Genomic DNA, 23345 nt, shown 5'->3' with positions numbered 1-23345 from the left:
CACAAAGCCCTGCTGATCCCCAGCTGTTTGGATCTTGCTGGCACCCCTGCTCCATATAGCAGTGTCACTGGCAACTGCTCCTCCAGGCTACTTGGCCCTCCAGACTACTTGGACAATCAGCTATGCTAGCAGGCTTTTAACATCTCCCAAGCACCTGTAGGCTCCAAGAGAGACGGGAATGAGAAGGAAACAAGGAGAGATCAGTCCAGAAGGGAAGTTCTTAGCTTGGACTGACCACTTGTGATGAAAAAAAGGACTTCAGTATTGGGTAGGGACTTAACAATGGGCTCCCAGGCAGTGGCTGCTTAGAGATCTGGGGTTGCTTTTAGCAAAGCAACATCTTCCTGTTGAAAGCTGCAGGAATGAAACGGGAGAGAGACAAACACTGTGGAATCCTGGCTGGGAGAGCCTGTCCTAGATGGAGAGAAGGATGGACACTGCCTGGCACGCTGATGGCTCTTCCCCCAGCCTGCTTCCCACCACCCAGTGGGATGAACACGAGGGCCATGCACAGCTCCAGGACTGGAAGACTAGCATTGGCAGCAGCATTTTGAATACAGGTAGTCCTGACTGTCCTTCTCCAGGTGACTCATTGGATGGGAGGGGAAGGCTGGCAGAAAAGTACCTGGGCTCTGAAGAGCATTGCTTCCTTGGAACTGGACATCCATCTGATGACTTTTTTGTTCAGAGGACCCTCTGAAAAGAGAACTGAGCTTCAGAATCTTCTGATGTGCTCTTCCAAATGTTGTTCCTACCACACAAACCCATTCATAGGCCCACCAGACATATGCTTACCATCAACTACACCCTTGGCAACCTGACAGCCTTTTCACCTTCACTGAGGATGAAGTCCTATATGGGTGTCACCTCATTCACTCCTCCCTCACACCTCCTCAAAGACTCAGTGGGACTCATCTCCATCTGATCTCATTTCTCTAACCAAGTCTCCTTTGGTGACAGATGCTGTTGTCTGTATGAAGGATGACTCCTCATAGAACAGTGATTTCCACCGTGGAAACATGAATATTTTGCATAAACGTAAGATTAAAGAGTCATTGCACAACTGGCAAGAGAGATAAGTAATGCAGCCCTTTTGTTATTTGCTATTTTGACTGTGCAAAGCACCATTAGCTTCCCCTTCTTGGTTCAATGATGTCAGACACTGGCTGTTTCCCTCTGCAACTTGCTGCCAGCAGCACAGGCAGCTTGCCCTCACCCCAAGGCACCGTTAGGATCCATCTCCACAGCCCTCCACAGCCGTCTGTCCTACAGCTACACATCTTCCCCATGACCAAGAGTTCCCAACTCAACCAGCTCACCTCCCATGGACATGCCTCCAACTGGGACTACTGCTGCTTTCCAGCAGCCAGGAACCTCATGACACCCTGACAGTTCAACCTTTGGTGCCTTCCTTGTGGCATGGAGACAAGACCCATCAGATATCCCAAAAGTTCTGCCGTTCATGGAGCTTTCAGGGGGCTGAAAATGCAACTTGCAGCTGGGGAAGGAGACGAGCTCCACTGCCATCTCAATGTGAACGCAACCAGGAGAAGCAGTCTCTAGTGCCTAGAAACAGGCGGCAGAAGCTGAGGAAACCTCTGACCTGGCTTTCCTTTTACCTACCTGCACACTGAACAAAAGCTAAGGGATCCATGCAAGACTACCCATCAGTACGTGAGCGCTGGTATTTATTGTGCTGTAACAGACAGTGCTGGTAGAAAATGGACTAAAATTTTTTGTCATGAATCAAAAGTTGAGGCCATTCCCACGTGTTTCCAAGAAGCGAGGAGCAGAGCTAAAGGCAGAGGTTGTAAAAGGAGGGAACTGGGGAAAAGAGCGTAGAAATGTGCTTCAAACTGTATCAACAACACTATACTCGGGCACTTCTCAGATGATGAGGGATACAGTTCAAGTGGGTAATTCATTAATTAAGCAGAGCAGCTAATCTCAGCACTAATGAACTCTAGCTCAGGTAATGTTAACACTTAAAATTAACAAATTGGACAGAAGTCATTCACAGTAAAGATTTCCATTCCTGGGTTAGGTGAGAGCTATTGTTATGATTAGATTACTGCCAGCCAGGTCTGAAATAGTACACCAGGATAATAGGAAAACAATCATCCGTACAGATCAGCTCCAGCTGCAACAAGACGTGCTGTGGATCTGAATGAGGCGCCGGGTGCAAATGTGAAATCTCACTACTGTATCAAAACAAACATCACTGCGCAGTACACGTAGAGCATAGCATGCTGGTTCGACGGGGTGGTACCAACCACTGCTCAGTGTTTGGGGTGGCTGAGAGCAGCGATGCAGCAGAAAGTCCTTCCTTCTCTTCTTTTCCTCCCCTCACTCCTTTTACAAGTCACTGGATATCACAAGGACACTGCAGTTCAATTCAGAATTCGTCTTCAGAGCTGTCGGCTAGGAGCATTACTCGGTCTTGCATGCTGTTAAATTCCCTCTGCTGGGGGTAAAAAAGAAATGTTAAAGATCTTCACCCACAAAAGTAAAAGGAGCAGCATCTGGATCCCTCCCCCAGCACTCCACCTGAGAGCTCCAGTGTACATTGCTCCATAGAAACCGCCCTCCATCACCAGATTACAACCAAGATAATGAACTGGAAAGCGGTGGGGAAGATCAGGGTTTTCCCTTTCTTGGCAGTTGCTCTACCTTTCTTTTATGCCTCTTGGAGCCGTTCCTCCTCCGGCGACTCATAATCTTAATGCTGTAGAGTGCTCCAAGGATAAAGAGGGCTCCAGCTATCCCGACTCCTACAGGAACCAGCATCCCTGACATGTATCCTGCCTGTGGGAGAGAGACAGACTAAGCAGCACTCACAACAGCATCCCTTCAGAATCCTTTTCCAACCTCGTGCTTCTCTTACTTTTCTCTGTATTTGAAACCTTATCATCACCTGCATAGGACGAGGTTTCCAGGAAGGGACACAACGTCTTGGTCTGTGAAAGAGTTGAAATGCCAAACCAGCTGTGTTCACACACCATGGGGTGGAAATGAGGGTAGCCCCAGCCAGCCCACCTGGAAACCCCTTGGCTTCCATGAATAATATAGAAAAGTTTGAAATCCTTTGGAAAATATTTCCAAGTGCTTATTATTTTACTGTTGAAGTGAAAATTAAGATTTAAACTCCCAAATTGTTACAGCATCCTCACTTAGCTCAGGCTGGGGTCTCAGTGGAGCAGGGCAGGCAGGCACAGCTCACATCCTGTCAGTGCTGCCTTCATTCTCTGCAGCTTTACCTTTCCCCATCTACAAACCGGAATAGATTTTACATCCGCTGATGACAGATGCACAATTCATGTGCTTATCTGAAGAATGGAATCAACTGCTTTCATCTGGGACAGAAACAATGCTAACGAGAGCTGTTTGGCTCTCACAGACCCCTCCAGATCCTGCTGGGCTCTTTAAATAGGAACACCTTCATGCCTGGATGATAGAGCTCATGGCTGCATCCTGCAGTGCCTCCCAGCAAAGTCAGCCCTGCTCAGCACTGCACTTTGCAGGGAGTTCTGTGTGGCACCCAAGAAAGGAGGTGAGTGAGAACATGGCAAAAAGCCTGCACCTCCACCCGGCAATTAAGGCACTTTAATCGGATGACCTAATTAGTGCAGCGTGGGTAGTTCTATTTCTGGGAACAGTGCTGCTGGCACAGGAGGCAACGGAAGGTTGGAAATGCCTTTTTTGCTGCTGTCCAGCTGAGTTTCTGCATCAGAAATCATTGGTTTTAATATGATGAACTCTCCAGTCTGTCCATGAGCATTTCCAGCCTGCTCAACCCATGTCCTTTTACAGCCTTCCTCAACAACCACACCAATGGTTTGTACCCCAGATGCCTGCGTCGTGAATCAGCTCCAGGATCTGTCCTCCCAGCCCTCCTGCATCATGTGGCCCAACCTGAGAGGGCTTTGGCATTTGTTTGATATAAAACCTACTCTACAGGCAGCTCCAAAGCCACTTTCTCATCCACTGCCCACAGGGAAGATGAGATTTCTTTATGGACCCCAGTTCCTCATATTGACCTTCCTGGCAGAGAGGACAGGGGAGGATCAGGTTGGATACCAGGGAAAGGCTCTGCCCCAAAGGGCATGGCCCGAAGCTGATGAAGGTCAAGGAGCATCTGGACAATGCTCTCAGACACAGGGTCTGGTTTTTGAGTGCTGCTGTGTGAAGCCAGGAGTTGGACTCGATGCTCCTTATGGGTTCCTTCCAACTCAGGATGTCCTATGGCTCTTTGATAGGGCTCTGCCAACAGCACATGGAAAGGGCGGGTATTAAGACTGGTGCTGACAACAAGAGAAAGGAGGAAACAGGGTGTGCAGACGTGATTTGTGCATGGTTTGGTTCATCACCACTTGGTTGGTGGTGAGGAGTGGGTTTTGCTGGGCTTTTCTGGGGGAAAAAATGAGCAAGATGAAAGATCTGCCTTCCCCAGTGCCATACCCTGCAGGAAGGAGATTTCTTTCTTTTCAGTGCATACCAGCAGATTGGTTATATCAATGTTGCAAAGGGTCAGACCCCAGACAGCAACTCTGCTAGAAACAGAAACATGCATCCCCCTCGTGGGGACATAAACGGGTAGCCAACAAGAAACAAAGTGAAATACACAGAAGGCACATGATGCCCCCTGGCTCGTGCGGTGCAGCTGGGTAGCTCTGGTGTGAGCAGGTGACACACGTGCATGCTGTAATCCCTCCAGGCACCCAACCAGCCTCAGTGTCTGCTTTTTTTTACCTTTGCTGGGAAAACCATTCTCTGTCCTTGCAACGCTTGTTCTGGCTGAATCCCATGCCAGGATGCTCTGCTATGAGCAAAGTTGACACTAGATATGTCTCCTTCCTATTGTGGGTAGAAAATCAACTCAACGAGGGCTGGGCACAAATCCTCCTCAACCCTTTCGCTCCTCAGTCCTTGAAAACTGACACCCAGACCCATTCTTTCTTTTCAAATCTGGTGCTGCTGAAATTCAGTGGGGATCATGTGGGAGGACATTGTTCACTGGGTGACAGTCTGCTCAAACTCATCTCTGTTGGAAGACAAACTTTTAACAGAGGCAGACAGTGATAGGAAAAGGGGGAATGGCTTTAAACTAAAAAGGGGGAAATTTGGATTAGATGTTAGGAAGATATTCTTTACTTAGAGGGCAGTGAGTCACTGGAATTCGTTGCCCAAAGAGATTGTGGGTGCCCCATCCCCAGAGGTGCCCAGGGCCCATGGCCCTGGATGGGGCCCTGGGCAGCCTGAGCTGCTTGGGGCACCCAGCCCACGGCAGGGGGTGGAACTGGATGGGCTTTAAGGTCATTTCCAATCCAACCATTCAATGATTCTATGTGTTTTCAGGGGCCAGAGCTCTTCATTCTTTGTCTTTTTATCTGTATTGTCTCTGATCCTATTGAAGAGTTTCTAAGCCCCATTGAGCCACAACATATTACTGCCTTGAAACACTCCTGTCACTTCATTTCTAGCTTCATTGCTTTACCACTGTCAACAAAGCATTTGGAAGGTTTCACAATCATTTCAAAATGTTAATATTTGCCCTAGGATAGCAGAGCCTGAAAATTTATCAGTCTGTGGCTGGTACAACTCATTGCACATACCACCACTTTGCAATGTCAGGGAGAAAAGATCAGGGTCTGGTATCTTTTCAGTTGCCCTATGTTCACTCCTTCTACCTCCAGGATCTGGCAGCTCTTCCTGTATATGAGGCAGGAGAGGTCTGGCCCTGAGCTGATGCTAAAGCACACAGCCAGAGCCAAGCTTTGGGCTGAGAGAAAAGGGGTGGGGGAAACTTGAGGGCAATAAAAATGTACCTCTGGGAGCTAGAAGAGAAGGCGACCATCTGGTGCGGAGAAGTCCATCCAACACCTCTGTCTTTCATTTTGCTCTTAGCTACCTGTCAGTGATATGCTGTGGATTTACACCAATCTACACAACAGCAGCAGCTGGTTCATTGTCTCCCAGTGGAAATGTTAAGCCCTTTCTCAATTGTCTTTGTAGACAGAACAAACTGCACTGGCAAAAGCTTATTTATTCCTGCAGGTAAAAACATTTCTGCTTTTAAAGTCATTGAGAGAAACACTGAGCCTCCTACCTTATCTTTCAGCTTCTCCATCCAGCTTCTCACTGAAAAATAAGACAAAAAGAAGTTAGAATCCTCTTACTTATATTCATTAGTAACAGATAATAATCATAGTATTGAAATAGATACTAATTAACTTGACAAGCTGATAACACTTTTTATTAGATTTCCACTCTTTTCGTTCACAAAGAAGAGAAAATGCAGCAAATCAACACGAGAAATTCTTTTTGAACAAGAACTTCTCATCCATACACTGGGATGTCGGACAAGGAGATAACCCTGCAGCGTGGCTGTCTCCTTCACTGGCCTCCCTACAGATGCTCTATCCTCTGTTAGGCACAAGTCTGTACTGACACCTAAGAAGGCATTCCTTGTTTTCTATTGTCCTGCTTTTCTGGAAGCAGCCACTGTCTGCTCTGGGTTACCACCATGTACCATCTACTGACAGGGAGAGTCCTGGAGGAGCTGAAATACCAAACCAAGGAAGTTTGTACTGCCATCACAGGCACTTTTATTTCCTAACAGTCCACACATGGCCCACAAAATGGGATATCCAAGAATGTGAGGTCTTTAGTGGCATGTACTGGGGAGGAAATCTGAAACAGGTATCAAAGAACTGCTTGGCATTGAGTGCATAACTCAGTGACTCCATCGGCAGTTCTACATTTGTCTGCTCTGCATGGAGGACAAAATGCTGAGCACTTTATCATATTGTATCATATCATAACATATCATATCATATCATAGAATGGCCTGGGTTGCAAAGGACCAAAATGCTCATCCAGTTCCAACCCCCTGCTGTGTGCAGGGTCACCAACCAGCAGCCCAGGCTGCCCAGAGCCACATCCAGCCTGGCCTTGAATGCCTGCAGGGATGGGGCATCCACAGCCTCCTTGGGCAACCTGTTTCAGTGCCTCACCACCCTCTAGGTGAAAAACTTCCTCCTAATATCTAATCTAAACCTCCCCTGTCTCAGTTTAAGATCATTTCCCCTTGTTCTATCACAATCCACTTCACAAACAGCCGTTCCCCTTCCTATTGTTGCTTCAATGAATTCTTACTCACAGGAGATAATCAAGAAATGAGTTAGAGGTATCAGAGTTCAGCAACTGTGCTTTAAGCCCTGAGCAAGGATCTCTTACTCCAAAGGGACACACGTGGAACTTCTGCTGTGCCCATATCTTTCCGTGGGTTATTTCCCTCAAAGTATGTTAGATCCCAAATGGAACGCAATGTTTATGGAGGGAGACTCTACTTCCAAGCCTGCCTTTTACAGGAGCACCCTTCAAAGCTTTTGTTAGCAATGTTAGGGCTTGCATGTTGGTGTACACATGTGTCATTAGATAACCCTTAGGTCTCACATACATACCAAGAAGCACAGTGGTTAGGAGGTAATTAGAAAAACCACAAATACTGCAAAGCAAAGGAAACCATCCCAAAACTCTTGCCAAAGAGCCTTCAGCTGACTCTCATTTTTCATGATACGGTTGTGTCACATACCAGGAGGACCAGTGACTGTGAGTCGGGGACACACAAAAATGGTTTCAAAATCACAGCACACGCTTGGAAGATCTTGACTGATGTCCTCAGTGCACGCATACAGGCAGCTATGTGTGTCCCTGCAGTGCATACACAGACACAGCTAAAGCTGCCACGATGCTCAGCCGGCCACAGCTCTAGCTAAGCACAAAGCCTATTTTTATATGGCTTCCACAATAATTACATTGCATCGGTGATCTTGTCAATAGTCGACCCACTTTCTTGCAACTGAACATCAGTGCCTCTAAAGCAGCAATTAACTCGGCAGTATTTCTGACAGTTTGCATGTAGGGGCTGCTATTTCCACTGGAGAGATCATCTAATTATACTCTACTTTCAACAAATACAAATTTTGGCCTTGTTCCCCTCTTCTCCACAAAACATCAGCACGTCCGACGGGACCCACAGATGCTACGGTACAGATTCACATTTGCTATTTATACAATTGCCTATTATTAAAACCAACCTTGTTTTCAGCAAGGTAGAGCACATGTCAGACACCTTTGGGAATCAGCCTGAGAACGACACCATGTGGTACGTGCCAGGCTGGACACCTCTGTGAGATGCTCTCATGTGGCCACAGGCTGCTGGTTGGCTCCTGTGACAGGTCGGTGTGCACCAGATTGCTGAGTGTGACAAACACTTTTGATGCTACTCATACACGGAACTATTTTAACATCTCTGAGGAAATGACAAGCCACTGTGTCACTGAAACCAAGCACTTTGTGTTCCAGTTCTTTACATATATGTGGATGCTAAGTGTGGGGAGGAAACAGGGCCTTTTATCAAGTCAGGATTTATATCTATGCTTAATGGCTATCATCAATTGATTCTGGACTGCAGCCTCTCCTTAGGCATAATTATACATCATGAGTATTCTGAACTTGGTCTTGGAAGAGGAACACTATGGATTGCAATTTCTCAGAGAAACAAAAAGCTTTCCAAGAACACCAGGTGACTTGCCAATGAGGCCAAGCAAATAATCGCTAACAAATACTCTATTCCATGTATTTTTCATCCTCTTCTTTTTTTGCCTTCCCTGATCGTTCAGTGTCCTGAACAAATGGCTTCAGCCTCTGGGTGCAACATCAATCCTAAAGGTCTGCAGTGCCAGCTCCTCTCCTATGATTTTTGAGGATAGTGACCAGCACCAACTCTGCCCTTGCTTAATGCTGAACCCTGGGCTCCGCAGGGAGCTGAGTCAGACCACTGTGGAGCACTTCTGAAAATTGCATGCATAATCTGATATTTCCTCAGTGATTTATATAACATTTGCATCTCCTCAAATTGATTTTAAATAACATCTAGCTTAAGATGACCGGCACAGGCCAGTCTGAGCTGCACAGGGAATGACAGGCCTATGCCAAACACAGAGCACAGCTGGAATTGGAATCTGAGCAACTGGGATGAGTTCAGTTACAGATGTATCGTGCTATTTTTAGTCCTTTTTGCCCCTCAAAAGTGTGCAGGCAGCCATTAAGCAGCCACAGTGTCAACACTAAAGGTGTCGTGCTCATTGGACGAGGTAGGCTGCAGTCTGTGGTGCTGGCACAGCCCTTTTTTATGTCTCTGTTCATTGCAGGTGAGTTGAACTTGATGACCTTTGGAGGTCCCTTCCAACTCAAACAGATCTATGATTCCTTGGAAGACTCCAGCCCGAAGGCAGAGTCAGGAAGATCCATAACCAAACCCTTCCTGTGAGTCTGGATTTGGCCAGAGGCAGGCTGAAGGCTCAGAAGACAGGCAAGAGGTGATTTTACGTAGCTCAGATGGTCCAAAAACACCTTTCACCATGGACACTATAACACTAGGAATCCACATTAGCTCCTGTGAGAGATGGTTCTGCTTTCTGCATCAGAGACCCTAAAATCTGGGGCTGCAGCTCCTTATATCTCACGTGCCCCTCCAGAGTCTTCTCCCACTGATTTCATCTGTGGTTTCAAAGGACAAAACAGGCAGTTGGAGACTACAGATTATTCTCCTCTGAGATATTTTTGAGCCCCTCAGCTTTCCACCGTGTCCCACAGCATTGCAACCCCTATAAGACTGGATTCAGCCAGCAAACACAAAGCTGCTCATTTGTTGTTTGTTTTTTTTTTTCCCAGGGCTCCTCTTGAAAGAGGGAGTGATTGGGTATAACTTACAACAGAGAACTGAAAAGGAATAGGCTAGGACGCTGCCAGTCCCCTCCCTTCCCTCAATACTTGCAGGTGGCCTTTGCCCACAGTCTCACTTCTTCTATTCAGAGGTCTGCTCATCTTCAACTACACTCTTTCTCACTGGCCAGGCCTCTGGAATCCCCTTTTGCTCTCATTTCAAACCTGCTGCAAAGCACCAGTCTCAGGGTTTACCCCTGATCTAATGCACTGTTCAACATCTCTCCAGAAGCTTCTTCCTGCTTCCCCACCAGTGTCCTCAGAAATCAGGAGCACAAGTCCGCTGGGCTGCATGCTTTGTCCACTAGGAATAATCCTCATTGCCTAATTATCCACTCCAACACCATGATAAAGTTGCTTAATAATTCTGTTCACTTCTCATTTGTTCTCTCCCTTCCCGAGATAAGAAAATGCAACGACATCCTACTGGTGAAGATTGCAATCAATAATTCATGCCCTCACCCCATCGGTTTCAGTTCTTCCTTCTTGTCTTGAATGCCCTGCTATGTTATCTTGTCGCTTCAGTTTCCAATTTATCAGCTTGTTTTAATCATATTTCCCTTTTTATCACCTAAAGCAATCCTATTTTTCCACGACAAAACAGCACATTCTCCCTCTGACCTGCACACCTCGGTGTATTTTCACACCCAGCCATCACATCTTCAACCCAGAACGTGTTGATAGCGATCTGTACAGCAAGCATCTTTCCTCTTAACAGTTCTCCATCACAAACACAGCAACTAGTTTTGAAAGCGTGGCACCCAAGTTTCCATATACACTCCAAAGGGCAGAGGCAAGGCCTGAAGGACGGCATCTTATGCTCCTCCTGCTCAGTCTCCTTGCTATGCCCCAGTGCAAGCAATTTGCTGTAGGCAGCTCCCCTCCTCCCCATTTCCACGCACAAAGGCATGCACAAACCCCGAGCTGCACACCTCGCTCCTTCACAGGCCTTAAAACCTTAAAAATAAAGAGTAGATCGATTGCTTTAAATCAGTCTGGAGACATCAGGCAATCCATTCTGTATGTCACAGATTTCATCTCTTTCTCTTGCAGGTAAAACTTTCTTTTAAATGAGAGTACGGAGAGCAATTTTGCAGAAACGCTCCGTGCTTCGTCTGCTCGCTCTGACAACTTAATGGCACAAGGCTGCATCAGCTCCCTTTCCTTAGAAAATACAACTGCCAATTTACTTACAAGCACAAATAAATAATAGAGAAAATGGCATTCTGCTGGAAGGCAGCATATTTTTAATTCCAGAAGAAAAACTATTTCTACTTGACAAGAATTTTGATGAATTTCTGCCACAGCCGCACAAAGAAAGGGAGAAATGGCCATGCTCACCCCAGCAAGCAGAATCATACAATCAAAGAATCATAGAATAGCTTGGGTTGGAAGGGACCTCAAGGACCATGAAGCTCCAACCCCCTGCCACTTGTAGGGCCACCAACCATCATATCTAAGAAGCTGAGGTGCACTTCCTAACTCCTTCCCCTACCACAAAGATCCTTTCCACACTGCCATCTCCACAGCATGCAGTCAGCTTCCTCCTGATTTCTCCCTTTTTCAGCCATTTTCCACTTTGATCTTTGAAGCTGGCAACAGCTCTGCCTTTCAGCCTTTGCATTTCCCTGTAAACTCAGTTCCGCGGTGCCTCGAAATCATTTGTTGGCTTAGATGAACTGTTTGTTTTTCCCTCAGTGATCCCAGACAGGCACAAGATGTTAAAACGCAGTGAAGGTAGAAAACCTCTCAGCATCCAAAGAGCACAAGGCATCAGCAGGATGCAGGCTGTGACAATCATTGTATGATCACACATCTACGGGATCGCACAGCATACAAAACTACACGCGCTCTGGGAGGTGAGATGCAAATGTTGCTTATGGGAATAGCAATGCCTCTGCCAGTGCTCACACTGGGCCAAGTGCTCCACCACTCTGCACAGCTCCTGCAGTGAAACATGGACTTAGCAGCAGCAAGAAGCCGCTCTGCTTTAGCTGATCTCACCTGCCACACTTATGTAGTAGTAATTGGATAGCAATATGTAAATAAACTCCATGCAGAGGCTATTCAGGTTACTAAGCTGAAAAGTTCACAAGTAAAGAAATGTCTCCCAGTAAAAAAATTATTGCTGTATTTTTTTCCCCCTCTTCATTCACCATAGCAGCCGAACTCTAATTAAAGGCTCAGAAAGTCTGGCGCAAGTAGTGCTGAAGATTTCAGTCCCAGCATTTAAAATTTGGCAGGCAAAGTTGTAAACAACTGGAATTTAACAAGAAGCATCAGAGGTGTAATGATTGGCATGGCCATTATTCCAGGCAAGCCACACATGCACTGCAGAATCCCATGGCCATGCCTTATGGGGAAAGCATCACCATTCACTTGTAAGCATCTCTCAGCCTTAATGACAGGTTTTAAAAAATGCTTTATATGGTGTATAGAGATCCTTAGCTGTCCACTTCCTGATTTATAGCAACTGAGGATGTGACTTTAGAACATAAACTCTTTGTAGCATCATAGAATCATAGAATCATTAAGGTTGGAAAGGACCACTAAGACCATCCAGTCCAACCAACAACTCACCCCCACTGTGCCCACTGACCGTGTCCCTCAGTGCCACATCTCCACAGTTCTTGAACACCCCCAGGTGGTTTAGTCTGGTTACAACTGTCAGATTTAACCCCATAAGTTAGTACAAAACAAAATGGAAATTTATCTCAAGCTACTTTTTAATGCCCATTTTTCAACAAGCCTATTTTCCTCTCCACAACCCAGCATCATTCTCAGTAATCTTGGAAAGACTGCTACCTTTTACCAAATTAAAACTGGATGCTGTGAGAGGAGGAACAAAAAAAGCCAGAGAGAGCCTTGCATATCTTTCCTTTACCAGCATCCCATTGCAGCTGTAAGACAACAGCAGAACAACAGGCGCTGATTTGTGGCTCAATACCATCAAAACCTCCAGCTGAGGCCACATGTTCCTGCTGCATACAGCAAGGAGAGGCAGTGGTTTCAAACTGAAAGAGGAGAGACTGAGACTGGATATAAGGTTTTTTACACTAAGGGTGGTGAAGCACTGGCACAGGTTGCCCAGAGAAGTGGTGGGTGCCTGTCCTTGGAGATACCCATGGTCAGGTTGGATGAGGCTCTAAGCTGTGGGTATCTCAGTTTGTAGGAGAGGAGATGACCTTTAAAGGTTCCTTCCAACTCAAACGATTCTATGATTTCTCTATGCTGCTTCTCAATCCACCCTTCACTTCACCTTTCTCTAAGTGCAAGCCACTAGACTTCCATGTCCCGTTAACACCTTCTTATCTATCTTAAAAGAGCAGCAGTTAAACTGCAAAATTTCTCTCTGTATCTCAGTTAAAGTCTAACAGTCATCAGGTTCTGAAAATGTTCTTGGCTTGGTTGTTTTTCCCATCTATATAGAGCGAATGTACTTTTCAGAACCATTTTTCCTGGGGACACCATATGAATGATCTGCCTGCAGCAAGCAATACTGAAATGGGGCATTTTCCATTTTTGTATTTAAGACAAATAATTTATTTTTCTTATTTCAAGATTTGGCCTTTATTTTGGCTGGAAAGATGCAGCATTTGTCAAGAAATGACACAAAGATCAATAAAGTGCTAAATGGCTGGAAATAAAAATGATGGAGTTGGCTTTCAAAGGAAAAAAGTAGATATTGAACTCTGTTTTCAGCAAACAATTATTCTAGTAATTAAACCACAAAGCCCTGAGCATCGATTAGACACCAGAAATAAAATCTGATTATCTCAAAGACTCATTTTCATGCAAATGCTAAGGAACAACAGCAGGCTGAGCATTGCACACTTAGTCTCCAAAGGAAAATGCATTTGCCCCCATCTGGTAACAAAAAAGAAGGCTGATCCCACATTCCTTTTGCATCAAGAACTGAACATCGATTCTCAGTACGATGCAATGCTTTTGTGTTGAAATACCAAATGGGGGCTTATGGCTCCTGACACTGGTTCGATAGCCCTGCAATTGACTTCTTGTACAACCACAGGAAAATAAATTAATCCTTGTTACTTCTTTTAGTATCCTTACCATGGGAATACTACGGGTATAGATGATAGATTACGTTTTGCTTCTCTGTTTCTGTTCAATTCTGCTGCAGGAGTAGAATAACAAACCAAACTCAGACTTCTCCTCAGTGGTGAAACTTCAGTAGCTTCAGCAGAATTACAGCACTTCTACCAGAAAACGTGTCCAGGTACTCTGCCACATTATATGCCTGTAGGATCCACTGATACCTTCAATAACATAAGAAGAACTGTGCATGCCATAGAAGAAGCCCAGCTCCAGGGAGGAGGTGATAACACAACTGCTACTCGTTACTGTGAGCCTACCCAAACTTCATATTTGGTGCTAATGAGGAGTTCGTGAAAAGACACAGCTTTATTTAACTTGCATAATGCCTTACCAACTGTCCACAAAGGTGGATATGAACCTGGCTGAAAACTTGGACTATATATTAAGCTCCAGCTGCTTAATACCCACTTCCACTTATGGTAAAACTCACAACTGTGAAGGCTGAAGTTCTGTTAAGTGAAGCTTTATCCAGCTGAGGAAGAAGAGAAGAAAAATTCAGTAGTTTCAGTAGGGAGACAAACTCTCCCAGCCACTATTGATGTTCACATCAGACCTATGGGGATGGCCTCTAAGAAGGCTGCAAAGAGAATAAGTGCAAAGCAGTGGAGAGAGAACATGCAAATTGAAGGATCTCAAAAGTACACTGATCTTACACTCCACAGAGATTTCCATAGTGAACTGGCTAAACTGGCTGTCCAGAGAAGTTGTGGATGCCCCACCCCTGGAGATGCCCAAGGCCATGGATGGGGACATGGGTAGCCTGAGCTGGTTGGGGGCACCCAGCCCTCAGCAGGGGGTTGGGGCTGGGGGAAATTAAGGTCCCTTTGAACAGAAAACGTTCTGTGACTCTGTGATTCTAGGCTAGCATTCTAGGATTCTACAAACCAGAAGTCAAACAACAGGATTTGATACATTATGAAGTGTTAATACAGCACTGACCACAGTGAAATATGGGGATCCAAGTCCCATCCTTGACGATGATAACATCTGCTTTATCACTGAGCAGCACAAAGCTTGGAAGCCTAGTGCCAACTGAAAAGCTGGCTCCAAGGCTCAAAGCCTGGTTCTGCTTTGTAGGTGATGAAGCCCAGCAGCAGCGGTTCAGGCTGGGCTCCAGGGCAAGTTATTTCATGTGTCTGTAGCTCAGATCCCCAAGTGCAGAACAGAGCAAATGAGAGCAGACTCTTCGTGAAGCATCCTGCACTGCAGAGGGAGCTGGCCACTAGTGCTGGCAGAGCCTTCTCCAGAGCAGCACAATGAGGATAATTACTCAGCTCTTCTATTTCTAAAGAAGCCAACACTTTGCATGCATTGGAAAATGATAATGTGTTTGCCAGAAATGCAGTAACTATATCTAAAACTCTTCATTAACACCGAAATGTCAAATAACAAATTAGAATCAAGTATCTACAATTAGGCTAAAAACCCACAACAATTTGTTGCTCTTTGCAAGAAGTCATTTTTCATACTGTTTATTGCAAATGAAATCTCATTACGTAATGATATTCAGCTCTTCCACTACTTTGCAGCTTTATTAACTGCATTCACAACAGCTCTCTTATATAATATAAACAAGCAACATTATCTTCATCTATTGACTGGGAAGCCAGATGTGATGTATGCAGATTTGGATAATTACAGACAAAAGGAGGCAGGATGAGGCAGAGCCAGTGCAAAGCCAGTCCCAAAGCAGGGACAAATCTCTTCAATGCAGACACAGGCTTTCCACCTGAGAAGCAGAATTTCCATTTCAACACCAAGAGGTTCAGAGCAGTGCTGAGTTCTATCAGCCTCACCCAAAACTCTATTTTAATGTCATAACACAATTATCCAGATGATGCTTCCCCTTTAGCTAGCAGCAAGGCTTCTACTGAAAGTTGGGCCTCAAGAGACAGTGAGTGCTTAAAGTCAATGGATACTTCTCAGAAATAATGACTTAGATGCATGACGACAATCAAACCAAAATGGTTTCACTGTGCTGGCTGGGGATGAAGCCAGGCTGACAGGAAAAAGCTCTCCTAGGAGGCAGAGCATGACAATCTGATGACGGGTTATCCAAATGAAGGAGCCACATCTTTATTTGGTAGACAAAGCTGGACAAGCCTGAAGAGGGGGAAATATCTCAAAACATCTTCACAATGAAAACTCTCTGAAAGGCACTGAAGCAATTTTGTTTTATGACTGGACTACCAATTTCAAGGGATGCACTTTGGCAGGGCTGTTTTTGTTTGGCGTTCTGAAATACTATGAGGCCAAATTCAACACCTTGAACAAGCAGGCCTGGCTCCATTAGGTTGATGGTGGAAAGCCCTACCTCCACATCTTCCTGGCACTGTACTTTAACCTCGGTCCCTCCAAATTAAGGTTAATTGCAATGGCTTCAAGGGCTGCAGAGAAACAAAATCTCATCAGTGCCCATCAGTAGTTACAGAGGCTCTGAAGACAAATGAACATCCCAAAATCTTGTTGACTTTTGCTCCCACACAACAGGCACTGTAAAATCATCACCTCCCAGCCTGCTCTGCTTGGTCCTACAAGTGAAAGGGTTCATTTATCCTCAGACAGACTCTTATCAGCATTTTCCATTTGTTTCACTAGATCAGCTAGCTACCTGCACACCAGCTCCTTGATCCCACCCATGCCTGAAGAAAAATCTCCCCACGAGAACAGAGATGCATTAAACAGGCTAGGATGTCCTTGTGCTGTTTTCACTAACAGCGTTCTCAGCCTTCAGAATGCCTCAATACAAAATCAGTGAGCTGTCAGAGGATGTTCTGTGTGCTTTGCCTCTCTGCTCTGAAATGAATGAGTCTGTTGCTTCTTCAAGCAGATTTAGATCATCTCAAACAATTTTCTTACACTGAAAGTGCATTACTCTGATTGGAACTGGTCAAAGACCACTGTCTGATTAGGATAGTGATAAGATGTGGCTGTAAGGAGACATTTTGGAATATGAACCTCTCTGAATTAGCTCCTGATTTTGCTGCCATCATCTGTCCAAATAACAAAGAAACAATCTGATTTACAAGGATAAAGCTTCAGAGCCAAATTTGCCTCCAAAGTAGCAGCAAATGTTTATTATCTAAAGGCTGGTAGCTACCGTACAGCTTCCAAAAATCATGAAACAGAACTGAAAGTTTTCTGTTCACTTGACAAGTGTTGGACCAGGTCCTCCAGGAATGCATACTCTGCAGAAATAGACATACAGAGAAGTTAATGACATGTCCCAAGGAGCAGACAAGCAGAGGACAATTTCTAAAATTATTTTTGATCAGGATTGATTGTACACTGGTTTTAAAGGACAGCAAATACACTGAAGAACTTAATTCACATATACAGGCATTCCAACAACACCTCATTTCATCAAAGGATAAAATTACACAGAATCACACAGAATGGCCGGATCATGAATCTCCAACCCCCCTGCCACATACAGGACCACCAACCTCCCCATTTAATACTAGACCAAAATTGTTTGACTTGGAAGGGATCTTTAAGGGCTATCTGGTCCAATTCTCCTGCAATGAAGACGGACACCCTACAGCTCAATCACATGCTCAAACCCCATTCAACCTGACCTTGCATGTCCCCAGGGATTGGTCAACCTGTGCCAGTGCTGCACTACCACTATTGTAAAATATATATATATACATATATATATATATATATATCCACTCTATCACAGATGACACCAAGTTGGGAAGAAGTACCAATATGCCTAAGGATAGGAAAGTTCTATGAGGAACTGTGCAAGCTCTATTGCTGGGCTGAGGCCAGTGGAATGGAGTTCAACAGGACCAAGTGCCAGGTCCTGCACTTTGGCCACAACAACCACAGGCAACACTACAGGCTTGGGGCAGAGTGTTTGGAAGGCTGCACAAAGGAAAAGGGTCTGGGGGTGCTGATCAACAGCTGGCTGAACATGAGCCAGCAACATACCCAGGTGGCCAAGAAGGCCAATGGCATCCTGGCTTGTGTAAGAAATAGCGCAGCCAGCAGAAGCAGGAAAGTGATCATCTCCCTGCACTCAGCTCCAGTGAGGCTGCACTTGGAGTACTTGCATTCAGTTTAGGGTCCTTCACTACAAGAAAGACATCGAGGCCCTGGAGTGTGTCCAGAGAAGGGCAATGAAGTCTGGAGCACAAATCTTATGAGGATCAGCTGAAGGAACTGGGATTGTTTAATTTAGAGAAGAGGAGGATCGGGGGAAACCTTATCGCTCTCTACAATGACCTGAAAGGTTGTGCTGAAGTGGGAATTAGCTTCTTCTCCTGTCTAACTAGTGACAGGACAAGAGGTGATGGCCTCAAGTTGTGCCAGGGGAGGGTCAGGTTGGATATTAGGAAAAAAGTCTTCTGTAAAAGAGCGGTCAGATGCTGAAATGGGCTGCCCAGGGAGGTGTTGGAGTCACCATCCCTGGAGGTGTTCAAGAACCGTGGTGATATGGTACTAAGGGACATGGTTTAGTGGGAAAATATTGGTGGTAGGTGGATGATTGGACAAGATGATCCCGGAAATCTTTTCCAACCTTGGTGATTCTATGATTCTATTTGTTTTTGATGACCACATCCCAGCTCACATTGACACACATATGCCAACAGACCAAAGCTCCAAATTCTCTCCATCTCCATGGCCCCATGCACTGGGCAGCTGCTTCACAACCATTAGTTGAGATGTGAAGAGGGCTGGGGATCTGAGTAATCTTCTCCCAGGACCCATTATCAGCTGTGGGGCTCTCACTCCTACTGACATCCTCAGGTCCCTGTCAAGTGGTAGGATGTGTCAGGCCCACATGTCCCATCATACAGAGACTCACTTGTAGGGAGATCTTTGTGAGGGCTGCAGGATGCAGCATCATCCATGAGGGATGTGGATGCAACAAAGGTCAAAAAGATAAGATGCAGCAGCAGAAAAAGGCACAACAAAATATTTAAAGATCTTTGCCAGCATTTTATGTCTCTTGGCATGCAGATAAATCTCCACATTACATGTGGCTAAAAGTAATCAGCCTGGAGCAAGACGCAGGCATTTCATCAGACTTCTAGCAGGGGGCTCGTTGCTTATCTTCCAACAGGTTTTGCTAAATCCTGCAAGCCAGTCAGTGAGCAAGCTCTAATCTCAAAGCCAACACTAATAGCCTTCCCTGAGAAAGAAACTGTTATCCAACACCGCGTTTGAAAAATACACAAAGCCAAAAAAGGTTGGGAACCAAAATTTTCTCTTGGCTGTTTTGCAAGCATCACAGCTTCTTGGCCAAGGAGCTCTGGGCTTCAAATAGTTCTATTTATTTTTACTTACGACAGCAAAGGTTCTGCACTGGAAATTTTCTGGGGAAAGGTTGTTTTTTTTTTTTTCCACAGCATAAGCAAAACCTCTTTGGATCACCTAAAACCTGCAATTCTTTGTAGGTACAGGAACAGTAAAGTCACGGAGCACTTCCAAATGCAGTCCTAAACATGGAAGACTTATTGGCTTGTCTTGTGACAGATTCAGGCAATTGCTGCTCAAACCTGGTTAGAGGTTTGATGAATGGACCAGGTGACCTGTTGATTTAAACCTGTTCATCACAACATCCCAACTTATAGATCTGTCCACTAACTGAGAAATGCCATTTGTCCACATTTATTTGAACTCCCCTGAGCTAAGGATTCCTTTTTGAAATTATTTTCTACAAGACAACAAGCAGATCCACGAAGCCAAGATGAGCTTTTGGAGTCTTTACTGAGACAGGTGTGGGAACCCATGTGCATTTTATGCATACAGAAAGTTTTCCATCCCAGTATTTGCAAACAGTGAGAAGACACTGCAAAACAGAGCGGAGCAAGTCAGAAAACACCACTGCTTTCTGTGCTACTAGAACCAGCTCTTCTGCACTGGGGACTCAAGATATGATGCTGCCTCTGCTGCAAGGGATATGAGCTCAGCCCAGCAGCGACAAGAACTGTACAGCATACAAAATGAAGCATCAGCAATAGAAAAGGACGACATGAACTCACTGATATCTGTTCTCAGCTACACATCTTTGGGCCCTGAGCTAAATTATCAAGCTCAGACCTCTAATTTCAGTATAAGTGCTTTATGTGGAGCTTTGTGTACCTGAAAGACAGTGTGCTCTTGGAAGCTATCTGTGGTCAGTCACAATCAATATTTTTTGTCAGCAAAAATAAAACAGGGAGAAAGAGGAGGAATATATTATCAATTACTTTTATCACTGCAATACATGAAAGCCCACTTGAGATGACACACTCCCGTGATAAGTGCTCTACAAACATGTAAAGAGAGACTGTATTTGCCCAAAAGAACATGAACCAATACATCACCACAGATGCTGTGATATCAGCCCACCGATGGATAACAAGACTCAGAAAAAGAAGGAAGGAATCTGAGCAAGGTCACATAACAAAGCAGTGAAACTGGCAGCAATGAAGCAGAGGAGACCAGACTCTGCTTACAGCCAGTCTAGGTCAGACTGAAGGTCTGGCTTGATTAGTAACTCAGCATCTAACAGCATCTTTGGGAAAGCTTAGGGATGGGACAGTCATATAGCAATGTTCCCCTCCCTGCAAAGAAACTGATTTATTCTTTTGCTTACTCCTATCAGTTATCCTTTGGTTAGTCTTCCTCTTCCCTGGATGTTTTCCAGCTCTACTGCATCCTCTTCTAGATGCAGAGTGGCACAAAGTATTTAGGCTCAAAATGACAGCTGTCATTTTGCTCTCTTTTCCTCTGATCCCCCCAGCCCACCAGGCCCATGTTTCTACCGTAACATCTTCAGTACAGTTCTCCTCTGTGCAGTTGTTGGTATCCTCAAGATGGGATGCAAGAGCAGATACTATAATGGATGCCTTGAAGCAGATTCAGAATACATGAAGAATTATGAGTTCCAGTTTTTTTAAACCCTCATATTCATCATCAGAGCTCACACATCAGTGACTACTCAGCGCTTAATAACTAATCATTGCTGCTGTCAATCAGCACTACTGAAGAGCTCTATCCCTGCAGCAGATGATTCAGACTTGGCGATGCCAGCTCTGGTTTGAGAGATGCTGTTGCAGTGGTCATACAGGTCCACGTTCCCAGGGAGACGTCCCAGGAATAGAGACACGGAGCAGCTGGGGGAGAGTCCCCAGCAAGCACTGGGGTCTAACGCTCCACTCAACCCTCTACACAACACTCCCTGCAACCAAAAAACAGAAAAGGACTTCTTTAAAACACTTTTTACACATAAAGAAATACTAACATCCAAGAGAAAGTATTTTTCTCATAGGATTTCACCTGTCAGGTCAAATGGGTGGTGTGGGGAGACAGAGGTGATCTAGACCCCGTGAGATCCTCCATGGGTGTTAGACTTGTCCTTGATCCAAGGAGAGAGACCCAGGTATGCAGCACTGCAAAATCGGTCTGTGCAAACACCTGAGCAGTCATGCTGAAGAAAGGGAGATGTGGAGAAGCAGCTTAGGAAAGGAACAATAATGGAGAAACTTGGGAGAGCTCCTGGCCTCGCTTCACATCAATAAAGCCTCAAGTAAAATACATTAAAAGAAATGATAGGTTATTGGGAACAGCCTTGCTGAAACCTTTTATTAAATCCCAGGCTAGGATGAGGTTGTGATTAGGAGCTATTCAAACACACAAAAAAAAAAGAAAGCAAAAGCCTCTAATAATTCTCACTGTATCGACCCTTCTCAGAGATTAATGCTGATACCCAACATTTTTGCAAAACACCAATTGCTTGCGGTTTGAGATAATTATCTTATTGTCAGTCAAAATCTGACAATTTACTTATTTCCAATACTGGTCCCTAACTCACTCTCAGGCATGGCAGGATTTATTCGTTTATCAGGAGAGAGCATCCTTTCAGGAAGGAACTTAGATCTCATTTGATCCTCAAGTCATCTTCATTTGAACCAACACCAGCAGGGAGTAAGGGTTAGCATCAGTCATCTCGGCTTGCACTGCCTAAGCAGAGAGAGAACTTATCTACATTCTCATTAGAGAGGAATATTTTAAAACCATCTTCTCCACAAGTTACCATCGCTCTCCCTGGTCATGGCTGCAAGGAGCTCTTTTTCCTACAGTTTTCTCTCTCTCTCACTCTGTAGTGGGACCCAATACTTCAACCCAAAAGATCAGCCTCTGATGCAAATCCCCAGAACAAGAGAAGCAATTCAGGGCCAATGAACTTTCACATTCCCTTTTTTTTTTTTTTTTTTCCAAGGGCTGAAATGCCACAGAAACAGACAGATCTTTTGCACCATAGTTTATATCACTATTAGAAAATAAATGTGATTTCTGCAACATAAGGACATGGCTCTTCATACAAGGCAAAGGCCACCCAGGCGAGCACATAAAGGAAAAATTAATAACTCTAACCCAGGGAGAGCTGCTGCCCTGCCTGCATTCTTCAATCAAGCTAAGTGATTACCGAAACCCAACGGGAGAGAGGGCTGAAAACCTTGTCCTCTGTCTAAACAGAGCCAAGATTTCTGACGTATATAAAGTGAAGGGGAAAGGGTGAGGCAAAGCACTCTAAAATGTGATACACGTTGCAGCACACTGAAACTGTAGACTCGAGAAGGAACTGGATTACTGCAGATTAAAAAGACAGCCAGTACACCAGGCTTCCTGTTACAGCAGGGCTGACAGACAGTGGGATGTACACACTGTCCCAGAGGAGCTGACAGACTCTGGTGAGATGCTGACAGTGCTTAGTACACATGTAGTGCACACCCTCTGCTGTGCCCATATTGGACCCCAGCCCTTAATTAAGGCAAAAAATAAAATTGCATGAGTACAAATACTGAGCCATGCTGATGAGAGATAATAGCCTCAAGTCACAGCAGCAGAGGGTCAGGTTGGATATTAGGAAACATTTATTCTCAGAGAGAGTGGTAATGCATTGGCACAGGCTGCCAGGGAGGTGGTGGGGTCACCATCCCTAGAGGTGTTCCAGAACCATGGAGATGTGACTCTGAGCAACATGGTCAGTGGGCATGATGGGGGTGGGCTGGGGTTAGGGGGTCTTTAAGGACTTTTCCAACCTTACTGATTCTATAATTCAAGATAGGTCCATCCCAAGACTGCAATTAGTGGATGGCAAAAGACAAAACTGGAGGTAAAAAATGCTCAGCTGCTGGTAGGATTCTTCTGTGGGCAGAGAGGAGGAGTGCATAGCCAAACCTGGCCCTGCACAAATGAGCAAATCCCTCTATACCTGCCGCCAGCTCCAGGAGGCAGCACCTGAGACTGATAACAAATGGGCTCAGCTAATCTTACTCTGAGATAGGTTTAACCAGAGACACAAAGCTCAAGGCAGGGCTGCTGCTTCAAAGTAATGCATCTGAGGTTGTGACAGTGCAGCCACTTCTCAATGCATTCTAGTAAAAGTATCAACAGGAGTTTCCTGCTTGAGGTTGTTGTGTAGAAAGGCCTCTGCTGTC

At 45.1% G+C, this 23345-nt stretch overlaps 1 protein-coding gene across 1 annotated transcript in view; it reads right to left on the bottom strand.

Annotated features, from left to right (window-relative positions):
* Positions 1-2395: 2395 nt before the first annotated feature.
* ARMH4 (armadillo like helical domain containing 4) overlaps positions 2396-23345 on the bottom strand; it is a gene marked incomplete at both ends in the record, with an annotated part of 42477 nt that continues 21527 nt past the window's right edge. The window contains 4 exons of the mRNA XM_079537823.1: positions 2396-2464; positions 2671-2805; positions 4750-4854; positions 6107-6138. Coding sequence (XP_079393949.1) covers positions 2396-2464; positions 2671-2805; positions 4750-4854; positions 6107-6138 — 341 coding nt within the window. The remainder of the gene's footprint in view (positions 2465-2670; positions 2806-4749; positions 4855-6106; positions 6139-23345) is intronic.

Source organism: Tetrao urogallus (assembly GCF_951394365.1).
Source record: "Tetrao urogallus genome assembly, chromosome: 6".
Lineage (NCBI taxonomy): Eukaryota > Metazoa > Chordata > Aves > Galliformes > Phasianidae > Tetrao > Tetrao urogallus.
This window is presented reverse-complemented; position numbering and strand designations above follow the sequence as displayed.